Source organism: Dreissena polymorpha, chromosome 1 (genome assembly GCF_020536995.1).
Source record: "Dreissena polymorpha isolate Duluth1 chromosome 1, UMN_Dpol_1.0, whole genome shotgun sequence".
Lineage (NCBI taxonomy): Eukaryota > Metazoa > Mollusca > Bivalvia > Myida > Dreissenidae > Dreissena > Dreissena polymorpha.
In genome coordinates, this window is record NC_068355.1 from 43,867,498 (window position 1) to 43,891,353 (window position 23,856).

Consider the following 23,856-nt stretch of genomic DNA (forward strand, 5'->3'; position numbering starts at 1 on the left):
ACTTTTTGGAAAAACCCACTAAAAATCTGCTTTTACAGATAAAGCTGACACATCGATAATCCTTTCAAAATCACACATTGTATCAACCGCTATTAAAGTAAGCTATCATTGATTTATAAAATGGACCAGCGTTGTTTGTACCGGGGTGATTAGTGGGTTTTTCTAAACTCGTGCTTTTCCGGGATTAGTCTGTTGATGCTATTTTGCTGTAAATTCTGGTGTTAGCTGCAACATGTTTTCATTTTAATGGTTATACTTATGCATGTCATTTATAAAGATTTGTATGGTAAACATCATATTTGTTAACAATTGATGTTCTTCCAGATCATGTTTTTTCACACATTTCATTTTGAACCATTCACAGGGTTCTTTGCCCCTGGTCATGGTATGCTTCTGCCACTATTTTGTTGTTCATGTCATCGCAAATCAAAGGCAACTATTTGACACATTTAGTTTTAAATGTACATTAATTTATGAAAGTTGTGTCTTCTCATTAAATCATTTATGTTGTAGTAATTGTCTTTTTCAAATGATCAAAGGGTGGGGAGTTCAATGGTACATACTCAGGTACAACTTAACTTTGATAGCTTGAACTTGGTTGAGTCAAGTTCCCGCTTAGGTGAAAGTGGTGTGAAATTCTTGATTGTCATTTTTAGCTCGGCTGTTTTCGGAGAAAACCCGAGGTATTGTCATAGCCAGCTGGTCATGTCGTGTCCGCTGTCCGCTAAAAACTTGACATTTTGTCAAGGTTTTGAACATTGGCTCTTAAATCAAAGTGCTTCAACCTACAACTTTGAAACTTCATATGTAGCTGCATCTTGATGAGTTCTACATGCCACACCCATTTTTGGGTCACTGTCAAAGGTCAAGGTCACTGTGACCTCTAAAAAAAATTAAAAAGTTCTGACAAGCTTTCATCTATTCAAAACTGCACCCGCAGCCGAGCGTGGCACGGGTTATGTGGTGCTCTTGTTATTATTTTTAGCCGGATTTTTTTCGAAAAAATCTCGGCTTATAGATTGATGTTGTCGGGCGGGCGGGCGGGCGGGGGGGCGGGGGGGGCGGGCGGGCGGCGTGCTCGAAAATGTTAAAGTTCTTATTTCATGGTATAACTTTGGTATGCTTGGACCTAGAGTCTTCAAACTTGACATGAAGGTTGGCCAGGATTAACAGATGACCACTGGTCATTTCAAGGTCATTCATTTGAAGGTCAAGGTCACTGTGACCTTCAATATAAAAAATGTTAAAGTTGTTATAACTTTGGTATGCTTGGACCTAGAGTCTTGAAACTTGACATGAAGGTTGGCCATAACTAGTTAGTAACCACTGGTCATTTCAAGGTCATTCATTTGAAGGTCAAGGTCACTGTGACCTTGAATGTAAAAATGTTAAAGTTCTTATTTCATGGTATAACTTTGGTATGCTTGGACCTAGAGTCTTCAAACTTGACATGAAGGTTGGCCAGGATTAACAGATGACCACTGGTCATTTCAAGGTCATTCATTTGAAGGTCAAGGTCACTGTGACCTTCAATATAAAAAATGTTAAAGTTGTTATAACTTTGGTATGCTTGGACCTAGAGTCTTGAAACTTGACATGAAGGTTGGCCATAACTAGTTAGTAACCACTGGTCATTTCAAGGTCATTCATTTGAAGGTCAAGGTCACTGTGACCTTGAATGTAAAAATGTTAAAGTTCTTATTTCATGGTATAACTTTGGTATGCTTGGACCTAGAGTCTTCAAACTTGACATGAAGGTTGGCCAGGATTAACAGATGACCACTGGTCATTTCAAGGTCATTCATTTGAAGGTGAAGGTCACTGTGACCTTCAATATAAAAATGTTAAAGTTGTTATAACTTTGGTATGCTTGGACCTAGAGTCTTGAAACTTGACATGAAGGTTGGCCAGAACTAGTAAGTAACCACTGGACATTTCAAGGTCATTCATTTGAAGGTCAAGGTCACTGTGACCTTGAATGTAAAAATGTTAAAGTTGTTATAACTTTGGTATGCTTGGACCTAGAGTCTTGAAACTTGACATGAAGGTTGGCCAGAACTAGTAAGTAACCACTGGACATTTCAAGGTCATTCATTTGAAGGTCAAGGTCACTGTGACCTTGAATGTAAATTCAAGTTCATATTTGTGACCTTAAATGTTATTGTTGTTCATGTATATGCATGCATTCAAAACATAACACATGGTTTGCTCATGCCTTGAAAAGTACTTACATTTCATTTTGACCTTTGAACAATATTTCAGTAATTTAAGTATTGCATTGACAAAAACACGAAAGGTACTTTCCTGTCATTTAAATCAAAAATCCGGCTTCAATGCGGTCATCTCCGACCGCGGAACTCTTGTTTATTAAATATTGTCATTCATCTCAAAGTTTTAAACCAGAATTGGAGTTGAAGTGGCTTTTCAATACCTATGTGCAATTTCACACCTTTTATGGTTTGTTAATGTCAAAGTTTGAGCACAGACAGCAACTTGATTAGTTGCCTTTGAACTTTGTACATTTTTTTTTTACTCTTTTGAACAGTAGTTTTTTCTTTTAAATTGAAAGGTTGGTATTAATCTTGTGACCTTATATATGTATATCATTTCATGTTTGTTTTTTCTGCAAAATATATTGTGTTAGATATTTAATTCAATCCATACTTTTCTGCATGCCAGTACACATTAAATTATTCAATGAAATACATACATTTAATTATAAAAGTGTGTTAAAATATTTCCTATTTGTAAAAGAAATAAACAATTTTTCTTAAGCAATTGGCAGTGACATATGATCATTTTAGGTCCAAATTTAATGAAAATAGGTAGCTATTCCTGCCTAAAATGGATTTAAAACTTTTTAAAATAGATATTAATTATTGTCAAGCTTGTTCAATATTTATTGTATTTACTTGATGCACCCTTAAGAAAGTGTGAATGGTTTTCTTAATCTAATTTAAAATTATGTGGTTCATTTTGTGTACTGTTTTCGTATACTGGTACATGTTTGTTTGAAAAATCTTTACACAAAGTTCTGTATATGTATTTTTAGTTAGAATTTCCTGAGGTCTGCAATTATTTCATGTTCAAGCCAGATTAGGGTGCTGGTGACTTTCCAAGGGGTGTGTGATACTACCAAACATAATTATTTTATCTTTATGTACACGGTGCCAGTGATTTTTTTTGCTTTAATTTGTTACAGCCTGTGCCTTTTGAATTGGGAAAATTAGCGCGATAAACCGTAAAATTGGGAAAAATAGCGCGATAAACCATGAAATTGGGAAAAATTAAGCATTATAAATAGGATTATAATTAACAGAAGTGATATTGTTTTTAAGTGCATGTTCAGGGAGTTTTCTAGAAAAGGAGTCTGGTCAAATTGTTTTTGTTTTTTAATCAATAAAAGTGGCAAGTTTGGGAATGATTTATGGACAAAAATGACTAAATTCAAGTTATATATTTTGTAAGATGTTTAAAAAATAAAGTTGAGACCTAGACTTAAGAAATCATAATTAAGTTATATGAGACACTTTCTAAAAAAAAAAAAAAAAAAATTTTTTTTTTTTTTTTTTTTTTTTTTTTGAAGTTGGGCTTTTTTTTGGGAAATTTTGGTCAGAATTTTGGGAAAAAACGTGTATTTATGCGATTGGGAAGCAGCCGAAATTCGGCTGTAAATTTGAGCAAAAAAAATCACTGGGTGCTAGACTAAGCTAGACACAATATTGTTTCTTGATTATTTAAGTTGCTATATTTTCGCACTTTAAAATTATTTTACCAGACTCTTATAATATTCCTTTGCTAATATATGACTGAGCAAATGACATAATAATTTGTGTGTTTACCATTATTTCTGCTAATACAATAGCTACAAGCTCTAGAAATATCTATGTATAGTTTTCCAAGCAATAAAATATTATTGACACAATGTTACCATATTTCAATGTACAGACTGATAACGGCTTAATACACCATTATAATGTCTCTGCCTGGAGCCATGTAGAGAATGTTAGTATGCGCATTTTGTCGTCTTTACTGGTTTTATTTGGCCAGTTTTCCTAATCATACCCCTGCGAAATGTTGTTCTGCAGTTCACGAATAATTCGTGAACAGTTCATGAACTGTTCGTGAACTGAGTTCATGAATTGTTCACGAATAGTTCGTGAACAGAAAATGAGCCACGTCTGTGAAAAGTTCTTGAAATTTTAGTTCATGAACTGTTCATGAACACTAATGGCATGAAGTGTTCATGAAATATTCTTGAAACCTAATGGCATGAAGTGTTCATGAACTATTCTTGAACCCTTATGGCATGAAGTGTTCATGAACTATTCTTGAACCGGTGTGGCATGAAGTGTTCATGAACTATTCTTGAACCAATATGGCATGAAATGTTCATGAACTATTCATGAACATCAATGGCATGAAGTGTTCTTGAACAGTTCATGAACAACACAATTCTTGAAAAATTCTTCAGGGTTTTGCTGTTCATGAACAGTTCATGAACATTTTCCTTCTATTTTTCAATGGCTCATTTTCTGTTCACGAACTGTAAGTGAATAGTTCATGAACCATAGTTCTTCAAGAGTTCATGAACTGAGGTGGCATGAAGTGTTCATGAACTATTCATGAACAAGAATTTGTCAATTTATGCAAAGGTTATCATAAGTGTTACTAAAGCTCAACAAACAGGTCAGGGTAAGAAGAAACAAGTCTTGTATTAGCACTTAACATATTGATAGCAACATATAACAATAATTTAAATATAACACAAATAACTGAGATACAAGTGGTTTGATAATACTCTTTAAATTTCATAATACAACTTTGCACTATATGTTCATGAATAATTCATGTATTGAAAAGATTATGAATAGTCTCATTTTCAGTTCAAGAATCATTTACTAATCAATGGCTTCCCTGAAATGGTTACACTTACAGTGCCAAAGAACTTGAAATGGAACCAATGGCTGATCAGTTCAGCCGGTAATTTATTAAAGACTTACATTTTCAAATATAACATAAACCATGTGCCTTCCGTTTCAACTTCCTGTGCACACAATATTCTTTCTTTGTAAAAACAGCAATGCAATGTACATTGAGTTCTTGATATCATCTTAAACTGTTCTTGAAATAAGATGTCCTTAAAACGTTCTTAAACTTGTCTTTTAAGTCTTCCAAGAACAATGACAGATCCTTTTAAAAACATATTGGATTCATAAAAAGTCCATCATACATTCAAAAACATTGTGTAGACCTGTTTAAGAACATCAGAAGGAAACATGTTGTTCAAAAAAGTTCTTAAAGTGTTCAAGAATAGTTTAAGAATAATTCAAGAACAGGAAAGGTCCTTAAAAAGTTATTGAAGTGTTCCTGAAGGCAGTTCTTGAACAGTTCTTGTACAAATGTTCTTAAAATTCTCTAGAACAGGTCAAGAACTCTAACTTACAGTGGTGAAAGTACTATGCATATTCATACTAACTTCACAGGTTTCACAAATCTACAAGATTTGTATGCTAAACATTTCAATATTACTTTCAAAAATATGTATGAAACATCTAGCACAAAGGAATTCATGAATTATTAATGATGGATCCTTAAAGTCTGTCTCAGAAAAGTCATTAGAAATACTTGTGCATGAAATGTTCATCACTAAGTATTTATGGTTAGATGAAGAACTGTTCATGAACTTTGAAATGTTCAACAATAATTCATAAACAGTTCATGAACATGTCTTAAGAACAGTTCATGTCCAAAAGTTCATGAACCAAGCTCAGGAACTTTTTCAGAACCGTTCATGAACAGTTCTTGATTGGCTTGAAGTGTTCATGAAATCATGAACAACATTTCGCCGGGGAAACCATGGTTAAATGTATGGAGCGATTTTTAAAGTGATGATCGTATTATGCTGATAAGAATGAATATAAACAGTTGAGGACTCTAAATAGGTTTAAGTTGACTGTTTTACTGTCTTATTCTGCTTTAGAGATTATGTTTCAAGTATTTTTGGCAATCACATTCAAACTGTGTATAATATGTTATGCTGAACTTAGTCTGCCTTAGGTTGCACAGCTGCTCTGATTTTAAACCACGTCAGCTTTTATGACAGCTGTTATTATTAGCTGCTTCGATCTTCGCAAATGCTTCTTTGTATGTGTAGCTTTTTTTCATCTTCTCATTACTATTTTATAAAACACCCTATAACAAAAGGCATACCTGTTTCCTGTAGCACAGTTTTGTTTACTTAACATGGCTATTGGCCAAAAAGCACTTTGCATGTGAAGTAAAATACAATTTACTTTACATTTAGTGAAAGTAAGCCGTTCATTTTCTTTCGATATATTTATTTATTTATATACAAAATATTATTAAAGCATTGGAACCTGCAGGTTAAGACATTATTTTTCCATGCTAACTCTCATTGACTGACAAAACCAACCTTATTATCTTTGTTAACTTCGAGGACTCATATATAAATGGTGCAAATGAAGTCTAGATACGGATTGGAACATAATATAATTGAAGTTTATTGTACTTACATTAGATAGGCATAAATATTTGTGATTTTATATTGTTGAAATATTTTTTGCATTATAATTTAACAAACAAAACATAATGGAAGTTAATTGAACTTACATTACACATGTATAAATATTTGTGAGTTTATGTTGTTGAAATATTTTTTTGCATTATAATTTAACAATAAAAAATGTTTTAATGTCAAAGTCGATTAGTGGCTGCTGATTGTTAACCAATCCAGGTTACATGTGGGTTTGGTATGCCTATCCATCAGCACCCGATTGTATAAACGCTGGTTAAAGTTACCGCTCGGTAACATTCAAACCTTGGTAAGTTTGCGGTTATTCAGGTATAGTAACCTTCAAGGTAACTCGATTGTATAAACACGATATACCGCAAAGTAACCTAACCGCGCATAGTGGAATTTAACCACCGGTAACTTTAACCAAAACATTCCCACAATGCATTTTCTAATGACGTAATTTTCGCGCGAAGTGTCACGCTTATAAACAGCGACATGTATTTTTTATCAAATTCATTTACAAATGAATTCACAATAAAATAAAGTGTAAATTTTAACTATAAGTTCATCAAAATGACCAGGGACAAATTGATAATGATGTCGGGATTTGCATCATTTAGCGGAATCCCTGGTGCTTCCAAACTGCAAGAGAGTGCTTACAAAGACGTCTATTCTTCTAGTTGTTCTAGATGTAACATAAAAATTATACATGGTCGTCGTAACATGCTAGACTATTCTTCTAATTTGGCTTATGTTTACAATAAACTTACAACTTACAATAAACTTACTTACTTTCTTGTACAATAAAGGAATTTACCATAGACAAATAAAACATTGTTCAACCTTAAATATAATTTTTGTATGCAGAAATCTGCAAATGCAACCGAGTTCACCAACGGCTATTATAAGTGTCGTGTTCTGAGAAAACTGGGCATAATGCATGTGCGTAAAGTGTCGTCCCAGATTAGCTTGTTAAGTTCGCACAGGCTAATCAGGGACGACACTTTCCGCCAAAAATTGATTTTTGCTATGAAGGGACTTTGAAAAAAAATTGTCATGAAAGCGGTAAGTGTCGTCCCTGATAAGCCTGTGCGAACTGCACAGGCTAATATGGGACGACACTTTAAGCACATGCATTATGCCCATTTTTCTCAGAACACGACACATTTGATAAACTGCTCCGGTTCATTTTAACAGCAGTAATGTACATAGAGTACATGATGTAGCGTGTGACGAAGAAGAAAGTTTATTGAGTTCTCATTTGAATATAATGATATGATGGCATAAGGGTCTTTATTTAACTATGCTAAAATAAGTATCAAAGACCCTAGATGCAAACTCGTCAATTATTGAATTAAATGAATTATTTATGGATTTTAAAGGATTATTAAAGGTAAGATACTAGTTCGAACGTGTTTTGTTTTTTGTTTGTACTTTTGTTGTTCCCTGTTCTCGGAGAAATGATTTTAACAAGGGCGCCATTGATGCATCGGATCACACACGGCATACCCATAACAGAATATAAGAAACACGTTCTGTGCGTCCTTAAATTCGTCGACCGAAGTCGGAAATCGTATTGCCCTGTAAATTAAGTCAAATAAAGTGTCAGTTGCTGCAATTTGTTGTTTACTCGTCGAAATTGTGAAGGTCGTCGATGGTTAGCTTTTATAATGTTGCGCGCCGCGGCCATTTTGTGTAAGTTACCTCTCGATTACTTGTACTTACCCACCTAGGGAAGCAGGGTATGTTTTAACTGGGTTTTAACCGATCGGTATAACTAACCAAATTTTATACAAACGCTTACCGACCAGTAACCAACATGTTACCGACTTTTAACCGCCGTATGTGGTTAACCGCCGGTTTAACTGTTTATACAATCGGGTGCTGAACTCCAAATCATGTTTTATAGCTGTTGAATAACAATAAACAAATAAACAGTTCTTAACCAAAATATTTTTCAAATCAGCATTCCTGGCAGTCATTGCAAAATAAACAATTTTACTTACATAGTTTTCAGATAAACAACAATTACACAATTTTATAATAGAAATATTTTGTATACTTCTAGACCATTTAGTATTTGTGTATTGCTATATTTTTGTTAGTATTTTGTGTGCACATATTTCAGCAATGGTGATGGCGGACGTGACCGTGATCTCTGAGATGATGAACGAGGAGGAGAAGAGGATCAAAGCCTTCTTGGAGCAACTCGGACAGAAACTCAAGGACAAGAAGGTAAGTGTGCTTGCCTTTGCCAGTACTGTCATTATTGGTAAGTGTGCTTGCCTTTGCCAGTACTGTCAGTATTGGTGAGTGTGCTTGCCTTTGCCAGTACTGTCATTATTGGTGAGTGTGGTTGCCTTTGCCAGTACTGTCATTATTGGTGTTTGTGCTTGCCTTTGCCAGTACTGTCATTATTGGTGAGTGTGCTTGCCTTTGCCAGTACTGTCATAATTGGTGGGTGTGGTTGCCTTTGCCAGTACTGTCATTATTGGTGGGTGTGGTTGCCTTTGCCAGTACTGTCATTATTGGTGAGTGTGGTTGCCTTTGCCAGTACTGTCATTATTGGCGAGTGTGGTTGCCTTTGCCAGTACTTTCATTATTGGTTGGTGTGGTTGCCTTTGCCAGTACTGTCATTATTGGTGAGTGTGGTTGCCTTTGCCAGTACTGTCATTATTGGTGAGTGTGGTTGCCTTTGCCAGTACTGTCATTATTAGTAAGTGTGCTTGCCTTTGCCAGTACTGTCATTATTGGTGAGTGTGCTTGCCTTTGCCAGTACTGTCATTATTGGTGAGTGTGGTTGCCTTTGCCAGTACTGTCATTTTTGGTGAGTGTGGTTGCCTTTGCCAGTACTGTCATTATTGGTTAGTGTGCTTGCCTTTGCCAGTACTGTCATTATTGGTGAGTGTGGTTGCCTTTGCCAGTACTGTCATTTTTGGTGAGTGTGGTTGCCTTTGCCAGTACTGTCATTATTGGTCAGTGTGGTTGCCTTTGCCCGTACTGTCATTATTGGTGGTTGTGGTTGCCTTTGCCAGTACTGTCATTATTGGTTAGTGTGCTTGCCTTTGCCAGTACTGTCATTATTGGTGAGTGTGGTTGCCTTTGCCAGTACTGTCATTTTTGGTGAGTGTGGTTGCCTTTGCCAGTACTGTCATTATTGGTTAGTGTGCTTGCCTTTGCCAGTACTGTCATTATTGGTGAGTGTGGTTGCCTTTGCCAGTACTGTCATTTTTGGTGAGTGTGGTTGCCTTTGCCAGTACTGTCATTATTGGTCAGTGTGGTTGCCTTTGCCCGTACTGTCATTATTGGTGAGTGTGCTTGCCTTTGCCAGTACTGTCATTATTGGTGAGTGTGGTTGCCTTTGCCATTACTGTCATTATTGGTGAGTGTGGTTGCCTTTGCCAGTACTGTCATTATTGGTGAGTGTGGTTGCCTTTGCCAGTACTGTCATTATTGGTGAGTGTGGTTGCCTTTGCCAGTACTGTCATTATTGGTGAGTGTGGTTGCCTTTGCCAGTACTGTCATTATTGGTGAGTGTGGTTGCCTTTGCCAGTACTGTCAATATTGGTGAGTGTGGTTGCCTTTGCCAGTACTGTCATTATTGGTGAGTGTGGTTGCCTTTGCCATTACTGTCATTATTGGTGAGTGTGGTTGCCTTGGCCAGTACTGTCATTATTGGTGAGTGTGGTTGCCTTTGCCAGTACTGTCATTATTGGTGAGTGTGGTTGCCTTTGCCAGTACTGTCATTATTGGTGAGTGTGGTTGCCTTTGCCAGTACTGTCATTATTGGTGAGTGTGGTTGCCTTTGCCAGTACTGTCATTATTGGTGAGTGTGGTTGCCTTTGCCAGTACTGTCATTATTGGTGAGTGTGGTTGCCTTTGCCAGTACTGTCATTATTGGTGAGTGTGGTTGCCTTGGCCAGTACTGTCATTATTGGTGGATGTGGTTGCCTTTGCCAGTACTGTCATTATTGGTGAGTGTGGTTGCCTTTGCCAGTACTGTCATTATTGGTGAGTGTGCTTGCCTTTGCCAGTACTGTCATTGTTGGTGAGTGTGGTTGCCTTTGCCAGTACTGTCATTATTGGTGAGTGGGCTTGCCTTTGCCAGTACTGTAATTATTAGTGAGTGAGGTTTCCTTTGCCAGTACTGTCATTATTGGTGAGTGTGCTTGCCTTTGCCAGTACTGTCATTATTGGTGAGTGTGGTTGCCTTTGCCAGTACTGTCATTATTGGTGAGTGTGGTTGCCTTTGCCAGAACTGTCATTATTGGTGAGTGTGGTTGCCTTTTCCAGTACTGTCATTATTGGTGAGTGTGCTTGCCTTTGCCAGTACTGTCATTATTGGTGAGTGTGCTTGCCTTTGCCAGTACTGTCATTATTGGTGAGTGTGCTTGCCTTTGCCAGTACTGTCATTATTGGTGAGTGTGGTTTCCTTTGCCAGTACTGTCATTATTGGTGAGTGTGGTTGCCTTTGCCAGTACTGTCATTATTGGTGAGTGTGGTTGCCTTTGCCAGTACTGTCATTATTGGTGAGTGTGGTTGCCTTTGCAAGTACTGTCATTATTGGTGAGTGTGGTTGCCTTTGCCAGTACTGTTATTATTGGTGAGTGTGCTTGCCTTTGCCAGTTCTGTCATTATTGGTGAGTGTGCTTGCCTTTGCCAGTACTGTCATTATTGGTGAGTGTGCTTGCCTTTGTCAGTACTGTCATTATTGGTGAGTGTGGTTGCCTTTGCCAGTACTGTCATTATTGGTGAGTGTGCTTGCCTTTGCCAGTACTGTCATTATTGGTGGGTGTGGTTGCCTTTGCCAGTACTGTCATTATTGGTGAGTGTGGTTGCCTTTTCCAGTACTGTCATTATTGGTGAGTGTGGTTGCCTTTGCCAGTACGGTCATTATTGATGGGTGTGGTTGCCTTTGCCAGTACTGTCAGTATTGGTGAGTGTGCTTGCCTTTGCCAGTACTGTCATTATTGGTGAGTGTGGTTGCCTTTGCCAGTACTGTCATTATTGGTGAGTGTGGTTGCCTTTGCCAGTACTGTCATTATTGGTGAGTGTGGTTGCCTTTGCCAGTACTGTCATTATTGGTGAGTGTGCTTACCTTTGCCAGTACTGTCATTATTGGTGAGTGTGCTTGCCTTTGCCAGTACTGTCATTATTGGTGAGTGTTGTTGCCTTTGCCAGAACTGTCATTATGTGTCATGGTTTACTTTGCATAGTCAGTTAAGCAGGTCATTAAGGTTACCTTTGGCAATGTATATCATTGTATGCCAGTGGGGATTGCCATTTGAAATGGTCAGTGTAGAAAATCAATGTGGTTACTATTGGAAATGGTCAGCATAGAAGTTCAGTGTAGTTGCTTTTGGCAGTGGTCTGCATGTGTCTGTAAGGATGCCAGTGGCCATTGTCAGTGTAGGAACAGTGTGGCAACCATTCCCATGATCAGCATTGAAGCTGCTTTACCCTTGATCCATTTCATTATGTCTTTTTATGTCCCCCAGTATAGAGTTTTTGCCCTGTCTGTTTGTTGTTGTTTTTTTTGCGTCAAACTTTTACATTGGCCATAACTTTTGCAATATTGAAGATAGCAACTTGATATTTGACATGCATGTGTATCTCATGGAGCTGCACAATTTGAGTGGTAAAAGGTCATGGTCATCCTTCAAGGTCAAAGGTCAATTTTTTTTGGGGGGACATAGTGTTTCACAAACAGGTCAAATACATGTATATGGGGGGGGGGCATAGTGTTTCCCAAACACATCTTGTAATCCCCCGCCAAAGTCCGGAGCCATATCGAAACTTAGTATGAGTATATATATGAATAAGACGATGATGCACGCCAAATGGCATTGTACACCAACTGTTAATAACGGAGTAATGGCCCTTTGTATCTTGAAAAAATGCTAACATCTGTGACAAAGCTCTAGTTTGGCGGGGGATATCAATTCAACGAATTTGATTGTATTATTAAAAAAAAAAGGTAACCCTTGTAACTTCCACATTTCAAAGGCTAATAAGGGAATTCTGTCAATTGTTACTTTCATCTTTCAATGGCAATTAAGGCAATTAATTTGTAACTATTACAACACATTTTACACATATTACAACAACAACGGTAGCAATTGAAACCGTTGCATTTCTGAGTGATAGGGTTTGTGAAATATTTTTAGTATGGTAGAAATTCATTTATCAATATAGTAGTGATAGTAATTGGAAATTTCTTCTGTTTTCTACTTAATCTAGCAACTGGCTTAAAACAATAATAACAAGCAAATTCGTTGAATTGATATCCCCTGCCAATATGCTTCTGGACACAAAAGTATTATATTTGACACTCAAAAAAGCATTTTTTCAAGATACAAAAGGCCATAACTCCATTATTAACAGATGGTGTACAATGCCATTTGGCGTGCATCATCCTCTTATCCATATACATACTCATACCAAGTTTCAATGAAATCTGCCAAAGTACTTTTAAGATATGGCTCTGGACGGACGGAAAGACGGACGGACGGAAAGACGGACGGACAACGCCAAAACAATATCCCTCTGCCTATGGCGGGGGATAATAATGCAAAGACTGGCTGTATTATAAGCAATTGTGTACACTTTCAAGAGAATTAATGTGGTAACTGTTGAATCCTTAGGGCATTTCAATAGATGTTACATCTAAAGCAATTATGGTAAATCCAATGATGACCAATAAATAAATTGGCAACAGTTACTGTAATATTGAGATAATGTCTATAAATACACACCATGAATTTTGTTCTGCGCAAATCTGAAAAAAAATCTCATGATTAGTTATGCGATGGTGATGTATGTAGGCATTGAAATAGCATTTGTAAATTAACTCTCAGAATAGCTGACTGGTGGACAACTTTGCGGTTCAATTAGTAACATTTGAACTACCAGTATCAGTAACAGGCTCCCAAGTAAAGCTCTTTAGCTACAAACTTTATTACATCTCATACATAGTAACAGCCTTTATTACTCGTTTTCATTTGATGCTGTTGTTCTTCTATTGACCTCATTAGGTCTACTGTATTTCCTGAGTCTGAGCCTTTGCCATTAATCACATCCTCTTCTCTTAACTCTCCACTATCAGTTTGGAAATCTGTCATTCTTCCAGTAATTAGAAAGGCAACTACAAATATGAAGCAAGATCTGGATCGCAATTTATTCTGCAGCACTTTCTGTATTAGATGATAGTACTTAACACCCAGATGGATGTAGTTACATGTATTATAATGATATATGCACACAGTGGTTGGAATTTGCTAGTATGCATGCTAATTAACCAATACATGTATATCCAGGTTTCAGTTACAAAAATACATTCATAAACATTTTCTTTGCACACCTTTAATGAAATCTTATAATATGAACATGACTTTACGTTTGTAATTTGAGCTTGATGTACATTCAAAACTATCTGTCTGAAATAAAACAGCTCATTACATTAAAGCGCATTAAAGCCTCAGGCTTTGTTAAGTACTTTAATGTGTAAAGTTTTAAGCATTTCACTATTATCTCTTTGCTTATCAATTCCGGAGATTCACTTTATGTTTCAACTTCCTTTTAAAACGCTTCCTAAAAGCAGAGGGTTCTGTGATATAGTTGCATCGTTTATTTTTCTCCCTTTCCTACCATTAACCAAGTGTGTCATAAAATATTTATGATTGTAAGGATATTTTTCCTCCATTTAACCAAGAATGTGTGACCTAGTATGCAGTATGCTGGCATTTTATTGGTAGCTGTTGCCACAAAATATGTTAATACTTTTTTATGCTCCCCCAAAATTTTCCCAATTTTTTTTGGGGGGGGGGGGAGCATAAAGTCGCCGCTTCGTCTGTCTGTCCGTGTGTCCATCCGTCCGTGCACATTTTTTGTCCGGGCTATTTCTCAGCAACTAATGACCGGAATACAATGAAACTTTTTTGGAAGCTTCACTACCAAGAGGAGATGTGCATATTATCAGTGGGTTCTGGTTGGATGATTTTTCACAGAGTTATGGCCCTTTGAAATTTTCCATTAACTGTACATATTGTGCAATGCTTGTCCGGGCTATTTCTCAGCAACTAATGACCGGAATTCAATGAAACTTTATGGGAAGCTACACTACCAAGAGGAGATGAGCATATTATCAGCGGGTTCTGGTCGGATTATTTTTCACAGAGTTATGGCCCTTTGAAATTTTCCATTAACTGTACATATAGTGCAATTTTTGTCCGGGCTATTTCTCAGCAACTAATGACCGTAATTCAATGAAACTTTATGGGAAGCTTCACTACCAAGAGGAGATGTGCATATTATCAGCCAGTTCTGGTCGGTTGATTTTTCACAGAGTTATGGCCCTTTTAAATTTCCATTAACTGTACATATAGTGCAATTCTTGTCCAGGCTATTTCTCAGCAACTAATGACCGGAATCAAATGAAACTTTATGGGAAGCTTCACTACCAAGAGGAGATGTGCATATAATCAACCGGTTCTGGTCGGATGATTTTTCACAGAGTTATGGCCCTTTGAAATTTTCCATTGTACATATAGTGCAATTCCTGTCTGAGCTATTTCTCAGCAACTAATGACCGGAATTCAATGAAACTTTATGGGAAGCTACACTACCAAGAGGAGATGAGCATATTATCAGCGGGTTCTGGTCGGATTATTTTTAACAGAGTTATGGCCCTTTGAAATTTTCCATTAACTGTACATATAGTGCAATTTTTGTCCGGGCTATTTCTCAGCAACTAATGACCGTAATTCAATGAAACTTTATGGGAAGCTTCACTACCAAGAGGAGATGTGCATATTATCAGCCAGTTCTGGTCGGTTGATTTTTCACAGAGTTATGGCCCTTTTAAATTTCCATTAACTGTACATATAGTGCAATTCTTGTCCAGGCTATTTCTCAGCAACTAATGACCGGAATCAAATGAAACTTTATGGGAAGCTTCACTACCAAGAGGAGATGTGCATATAATCAACCGGTTCTGGTCGGATGATTTTTCACAGAGTTATGGCCCTTTGAAATTTTCCATTGTACATATAGTGCAATTCCTGTCTGAGCTATTTCTCAGCAACTTATTACGGGACTTCAATGAAACTTTATGGGAAGCTTCATTACCAACATGAGATGTGCATATTATCAGCCAGTTATGGCCTGATGATTTTTCACAATGTTATGGCCCTTTAAAATTTTCCATTGTACATATAGTGCAATTCTTGTCCGAGCTTTTTCTCAGCAACTTATCACGGGAATTCAATGAAACTTTATGGGAAGCTTCACTACCAGCAGGAGATGTGCATATTATTAGTGGGTTCTGGTTAGATGATTTATTTAGAGAGTTATGGCCCTTTGAAATTTTGAAGTTGCTAAACCATCCATCGTGTTATTTTGTCCAAAGTTATGCCCCACAAGAAGTTTCCTTTTATCTGAATATATAGTGTAATATTGTGACCAAAAAAAACTTTGGAGAGCATCACCATCTCCGACGGTTTCTTGTTAACCATTGGCATCAAGGCTTAAAACTTGCATATCTGGTGTCACAAACATGTTTAGAACAAATATTTATGTATTGTGTCCCACTTTCTGGACTGTTAAACAATTTGGTACAAGTGTTTTAAGAAGTTATCAGTTAAGTGCCTTTGGGATTCTGTAACCTGAACGTTTGGTAAAAAGTAGATAGATGTTTATTGATTTGCTGTCCAACTTGAAGACTGTATGTACTGAACAACCCATTGAAAACCAAGCATTTCACAGATACTTTATGTATGAAGACAATAGCCAATACAACACCAGTTTTCCCATTTGTCTCATGGGTTTATTCCCATGATGATCATGGAGATAGATGCATTCTGAAGCCTTTGTCTTCATAATTGGTTTGTATGATTACAGAAGTATAGGAGTCTGTTTTTAGACTTTCCTCAAAGCAAATATAATTTGCAAAACACGTATAGTCAAAAACTGAGGAGATCAAGGAGTTATTTTCAAACTAGAACATGGCATTAAAAACCACTCTGTACCAACCCTGTTTGTGTGTTTTCAAATGGTTAAGAGCTTATCCTGTTTAATTGTACAATCGTTATTAATGAATATGTATAATGTATGTGATTTATAACACAAGGTGTTGAAAACCCCCAATAAAAATTATTTCTCAAAACCTGCAGCTCTTGGGTTCTGTAGCTATTTACTTGTCTAAAATCACAAGCGTTTGGGAAAAACATGTATTGTCACCCTTAGGCTAGTATTCCATCTATCCGCATCCGCAAAATCATAATATGGACGCTATATTCCATTTATCCGCATACGTCGAACGTATCTTTCTTTTTGGGGGAAAAAAATACATGGATAAAACTGAAAATTATAATTGAGATAATTATTATGAAGCACAAGCGTGAATCTAAGTAGATATAAGGTACAAATCATCATTCTGTCTGTAAAATAATACAAATGGTAAATACCTGAAACATATTTTTTTAGTGACTTAGCTATGTTTTTCCAAACATTTGAAGTTAAATCAGAGTCCCGATATGCAGAACTGCGTTGGTCGTATAATTTTGGGAAATTTTTCACGAATTCGATTAGTTTTTCAGTTGATTTTTGAGATGACAGCTTCCCTCATCGTGCTAAATGCCGTCCGTATCTTGTCCGCATCCGCATTTGAATGCTCACTTGAGCGTTCTTTTGTGGACGCCTTTTGCGCGTGCGGATATGCGGATGCGGCTGAATGGAATAAGTGCAGTGCATTTCAACTTGTTCTATTTTTTTGCGGATGTGGATACGGACAGATGGAATACTAGCCTAAGCTGAATAAAATGTAAATTGGTATAAAAATAAAGACAAGCAAAATCATACATAGAATGTCATAATTTTTTTTATTATTTAACAGGAAGTGCAAATTTAACCAGCACTTATTTCTTTTGGAATTTTCTTGTATTCGCGAGCTGCAGTGGAATAAGAGTGCTGGATGCAAGTCACCTCAAACTTAAGGATTTCTATTTAACATAGTGAATTTACATGCCATTTATACAGCTCATGATAAAGACTTACTTATGCTTATGCAGCAACTAAGACTGCCCTATCATAAATCACGCCGCAAAGTTGAGAGGTTCAGGCTTTTAGCTCACCTGAGCATGAAGAGAGCTATGAGAAACCATTTTGTGTCAGTGCGTTACTGCCTGCGTAAGGCTTTTCTTCTAACGACACCTTCTTTTAAACTCCTCGACAGATTTTATGGAAGCTTCACTGGAATGATCCTTGGGTGACCCTGTTTCAAAGTAGTTCAAAATTAATGGCCTCTGCATGTTTCTGTGTGTTTCTAAAATTTCCAATATCACAGGCAAGGAATATCTTCCTCTGAATTCAATTAACAAAATCTTAACCCATTTATGCCTAGCGTCTAGAAAAAAGGACTTGGCAAGCAGCGTCTGTGCTGTTTGCTTAAAGGAATTTCTGTAAGAAATATTCTAAATATAGAAATAAATATTCTAGACATCCCTAATTTTGGAAATAAATTGATCCAATTTAGAAGGATGGGAGAGTCCACTGGGCATAAATGGGTTAAATTAACAACAATCCATGTCTCTACAGGTCGGTGGTAAGGTGAAGAGCGTTGGCGGTAATCCAGGTGAAGTTGTCTGCCGCATTGCTAAGGAAGAGGGGGCCAGCATCATCGTCACGGGAACCAGGGGGATGGGCAAACTGCGGCGCACATTCCTGGGCAGTATTAGCGACTACATCATTCACCACTCCCATGTCCCTGTGCTGGTATGCAGGCACAAGGATAAGCAAGCAGAGCACCACGAGTAGTGGCTATTAAATGGCCTCCATTCTGATTGGCTGGCAATAAATAGCGCCTAATCTGATTGGGTGAATGGAAATTTAAATTGATGTTTTGTGTCTTTAATTATAATACATATAATGTAGTAAATTCAGATTTTTACTTGTTTTATAGTTTCTATCTTGGAATTTATTGTGTAGTTAACAGTAATGGGGATAATCGTGGATGTACCTAACTGATTTAAACCGATAGTCGATTAGTTCAGAATGTATTGTATGCCTATATTAGTTTTTAATTAATGGAAATTTGTTTGCACATTAATTATAAATGTTTCTAATTTAAGCACATTTATATTTGTATAACTTATTAAATGTTTATGTTTTAATTTGATTCACTGAAATCTATGGTAGTACTTCAGTAAGTTTATGTGTGCACTAAGGGTTAAATCTTCTTTATTCTTCCTTTGCTCAAGCACATGAAGTCATTATTGCAAATAAAATCCATATTTTTCCAATTAGAATGAGTGTTTTATTGTATGCAAATGTTCAACAAGAATAATCGTTCTATCGTTACTGTAAAAATCTTAAAAAGAACAATGGAATAATAACGTGTCAAATACATGCTGGTATCAATGTTAGACACCTTGAAATTAGTATGTTATTTGACTTTTTAAATCCAAGACTTTTTGTCAATCCATTATTAGAATGACAGTTCAAGTTTAAGGTCTGTTTATGGTTTTCAGTTCATTATTATGTTCATTAGTTCTTTAACATGATGCATGGACAATATTAATACATACTAATTGGTAATGTGAGGTATAATTATATTTTTTATTTTATGCAATGTTATGTGTAATATGTATGTTAGGTCATTTAAATATCAATATATTATCAACTTATGTTTGGTGTTCCATTGTATTTTTATATACAGGTGATTTATTGTATGTTTATGCACATGTAAGTGCTGTTCTTTTCGACTACTGCAACATTTTTGTATTGTGTTGGGTAAATATAAAGACACTTTAAAAGTGTGGCATCAATTTAAATACATGTACAGCAATTTAGACATTCATATTTTCATCATTCTCTTACAGAGAGTCACACGACCTTGATTACATTAAGTATTGTTAATGAGACCAAATTATGTGTAAATACACTCTGTTCATGTTAGTGAGTATATGCTTGTTAGTGATTTTGCATTGTTCTGACCTTATGAATAAAACTTTTAGCTACTGTTCATGTCAGCTTACATACTTGAGAAGGACATTGAACTTTAAAAGGCCTACAAATTACCACTCTGCTTTCATGTGATGATTTCTGAGTTGCGAAATTTCATGCGAGATATACTTAACTGTGACACAGATTCAAAATAAAGTTTGTCGTAACAATACACATGTATACTGTATATTTTGCTATACTTCAATGTGCTCTGGCAAGACTAAGGGGTCATCAAACATTTGTTTATGTTGTTCATACTCATAATAGTATAAAATCTTTCCAGGTGTAAATCTGAGCCAAGTGTTCTTTTGTTTCTTAGGTACACAGAATAAGCTCTTATACCAGTTTTACATTTAATGCTTTCTTTCCATGTATAACTGTATATCTTGCCGAATGGTAAACATATACAGCTGTATTTTGTAAATGCCATTGTATTGTCAAATACAATTCTATTCGGCCATTCTTGTCAATAATTAAATGTTTGTCTGATTTCATGCACAAAATCTTTGTATTAAAAGAAAAAGAAAATGTGTGTCCGATTATATATTGTTTTGTATTGACATACGCATGTTGTATTTTTCTTATATATGTTGAAAAGTAAGAGTTTTAATATCTGTATTGCAAGTCATTAAACAACAAAGAAAAGAGACGGAAACTTAGTCCCACAGATCAATTATACATGTATATTAAACAACACAGAATAAGATTTTATTTCATAGAATTGCATTTTCAAATACATTTTCGTTATATTTTTAAAAAAAATTACCATTTACTATGTTTAAAACAAAGACCTATAAAAAATACAGTATTTTATAGGTCTTTGGTTTAAAATAACACAAGATGACTTAATTGTTTTTACTAATTAACTTTACAATTAGATGTTTTATAAGAAACAATCTTGCCAATATTTTGTTCATATTTTTGCATACCGGTTTCTATTATGTCTTGTCATAAAACTGTGTAATTCTCCGGTTGCATAGCTGTTATTATACCCGCCGTTTTGCATAGACCTGCAACTGAATTTAATATAACGCGTGAATGTGTATAAAACCTCACGGAATACACAGAGCAGTAAGGTACCTGTCAGCACGGACTCTAGACGCTCCGTGCTGTCAGCAAGCTGGAAAATGCGCGTAACGACAGGGGGGGGGGTCTACTACCGAAAAACTTTTTGAAGACTTCAACTTCCTACTGGCTTTACATTTTATAATTACTGCTGCCTCGCAAATATCAAAACTACAACGAACATTTGCAAATGGGAACCTTTTATCAATTTCCAAAGCGTGAAAGGTCACTTTAGCCGAGGCGGCGCAGCGGGAAGAAGCAGTCATGAAAATGTCGGCAATTCTTTGTAGTACAGTCCCTGGGCACCTCCCGTGCGCAAAAAAGAGTGAAAGATGATTTATATATCATTTTTGAGTTAAATGTCTGAAGTGTCAGAAAATTTTGGGTGGACGTGCCGCGTGATGGTACGTTTTTTGTAATCCAAGATGGTTCCCAAGACGGCCGCCAAAAATGATTACAAAAATGATTACAAATCCAATTACCTGTTTTTCAGTCTGAATTTTCTGAAATTGAAGTATATTCTTATTTTATTTAAATAAACAATGGAAAACATATTTATTTCGCAAAATATGTCACTTTCTGCCATATTTTCGTCAAATATTAAAAAAAAATGACAAAAAAGTATCAAAAAAGGCATACAAATTGAAAGTGAGTGCAAACTTTCATTTCTGTTGATTGTAATTTTATAAGTTATTTCAATTTTATAGCTGTATAGTGTACCGGCATCAATTTTTTACATTTATGCTTTTTTCATCTAAAACGGACATGGCTTTGTTGTTTTATTCCCATTAAAAAGTGGCTTGGGTAAATCAGAATTCACCAAAAACTAGTAACTGCCTTATTAAAAATACTTAAAAGTTACTTTGTTTTGTATGTCATAAAACATGTGTACTATGTGATAAATTTATTGGTTTTGGTACAATAAATGTACTTTAACAGTAAAAAACAACCCATTCTTTGTGGAGTTTTTTTCAAATAAAGGTTGGTTACCATGGTAACATTTTACATTATTATTGCTGTATGTAAGGAAAAAAAGAAGTAATCATCTGACTTTTATAACAGGACTATAATTTGCATTATTAAGCACTGATTTTGAGTAACTGGCTAATACACAGTTAATTCCCTTTAATGAAATTACGCCATTTGAAATACAGCAGAAGACATTTTGTGAATGTTAAATTATTTTGATAGTTTCTCGGTATTAGTTTCTCGGTATTTTTTTTTATAGAAATATGCAAATATTTTAAATGTGTTTATAAAAATGCAGATGAAAAAAAGAAATTAAAGAAATTGTTTAAGGAAAACGGTAACGCATGGGTATTTCAAAAAGTGTAATAGTGTTCGGATAAGCAATATTCGGATATTATATTAAATGCTACCTACACAAAGAGTATTTATTTCTATTGCATTGATGGCATTATAAAATATAATATGACTGAAGATGGTCATGTACGGATCATTTTAAAAGTGAAACAGTTATCGAATATACAATATTCGGATATAAAGATAAAAAAATACTAGATCTATCAAGACTCACAAACTGTTTTCATCAAATTCATGTTACTGAATTAATGACCGAAATAAAACATAGAACATGTCTAACAAGTATTACTCAGAAAGTGTAATAATGTTCGTCATGAAGTGTAATTTATAATAAAAGTGTGTCTCCTAAATCAGAAACCAAAGCAATAGTCAACTGTAATTTGATTGCTATCCCAATTTCAAAATATCCGAATACTAGTACAGTTTACCAAACATCGTAAATCGTGTGTGTGTGATCTCATTTGAAATATTTTTTGCGATAAAGTAATTTAATAGCATAAAACTAAAAAAAACCACCAGATTATTGGAGACTTTTAGCACTTAAATTGGAAATAGAATTAGTTCGAAACTGTTACCATGGCAACCAATCACAATAAATTACATAATTAGAAAAAGAAGAACTTGTGTCGTCTAAAAATGTTTGAAGAAAAAGTTATGATGCGTTATGTTCTGTTCGGAATAAAAATTGTTGTAAACATAAATGACTAAACCTTATAATTACCCTCACCAACCTTTAAATTGGAATAAGTCAACAATGCTGTGTCCGTTTTAGATGCAAATAACATCATTGTAAAGAGTATTGATGCCCGTTATCAATACAGCTATACAATTGAAATAATTTATAAAATTAAAATCAACAGAAAAGAATGTTTGCTCTCACTTTAATTTGTATGCCATTTTTCGGCTTTTTTGCTACTTTTTTAATCATTTTTCTTAATATTTGTCGAAAAATATAGCAGAAAGTGACATATTTTGCGAAATAAACATGTTTTCCATTGTTTATTTAAGATAAATAAGAATCTACTTCAATTTCAGAAAATTCAGACTGAAAAACAGATAATTGGATTTATAATCATTTTTGGCGGCCATCTTGGATTACAAAAAACGTACCATCACGCGGCACGTCCACCCAAAATTTTCTGACACTTCAGACATTTACCTAAAAAATGATATATAAATCAGCGTTCACTCTTTTTTGCACACGGGAGGTGCCCAGGGACTGTACTTTTGGTGGAGTAGCCTTCTGCCGATTTGCTTTCAGGTGCACTACAACCCTTCATTGGGAATAGTCTACCATTAAAGTCTCACTGGCCATCGTCTATTTGAAGAAATATTGGTTCCATAGAAAATACTTGGGAAGCCGCTGTCAATTTCAACCAACGTTGACTCAAAATTAGAAGTTTTCCAATAAAGGTCACATGGGCAAGTCCACCCATACATGCAGTCGTTAACTCGAAGAAAGACCTGCCAATAAACGATGAAATATAATGATGTTGAGAACTGTTTAAGGGACATTTTCACGTTTGGTAAATTAACAAAATTGAAAAATAATAGATTCGCAAATTTTCGTTGTAGTTATGATATTTGCGAGGAAACAGTAATACTGAAAATTTACCATGCTCTAAAATATCCATTTTATGCATCTTTTGACGATTTAAAAACCGGAAAATTATAAAGCGTTGCAACGTGAAACGATTAAATTATTTGGAGAGGTCTGTTGTTATCGTTATATTTTGTGACACTACGAGGATTGCTTAAATAAAGCGTAAAATACATCATTTTTTCTATGAGCACGGTTGGCCGGGTGAGACATTACTCCAGGGGTCAGTGGTTCGAGCCCAGTTGAGGTTACTTTTTTGCTTTCTTTAATTTTATTCTTGTTTTTTTACTGGAGCTTTTTAAATCCTATTTTTACATTTATCAATATAAAG

The 23,856-nt window shown here is 35.5% G+C and overlaps 2 protein-coding genes across 2 annotated transcripts in view; both read left to right on the plus strand.

The window, feature by feature from the left end:
• The window catches only part of LOC127878779 (universal stress protein YxiE-like), a 31,242-nt gene extending 11,173 nt beyond the window's left edge, over window positions 1-20,069 (plus strand). Inside the window, exons 3-4 of the mRNA XM_052425311.1 lie at window positions 8,667-8,773; window positions 18,131-20,069. Of these exons, the coding sequence (XP_052281271.1) occupies window positions 8,667-8,773; window positions 18,131-18,349 (326 nt within the window). The 3' untranslated portion in view covers window positions 18,350-20,069. The remainder of the gene's footprint in view (window positions 1-8,666; window positions 8,774-18,130) is intronic.
• A 1,670-nt stretch (window positions 20,070-21,739) lies between these two features.
• Window positions 21,740-23,856, plus strand: part of LOC127878726 (universal stress protein in QAH/OAS sulfhydrylase 3'region-like) — a 38,235-nt gene continuing 36,118 nt past the window's right edge. The window contains exon 1 of the mRNA XM_052425272.1: window positions 21,740-21,800. The gene's annotated coding sequence lies outside the window, so the exon portion shown is untranslated. The remainder of the gene's footprint in view (window positions 21,801-23,856) is intronic.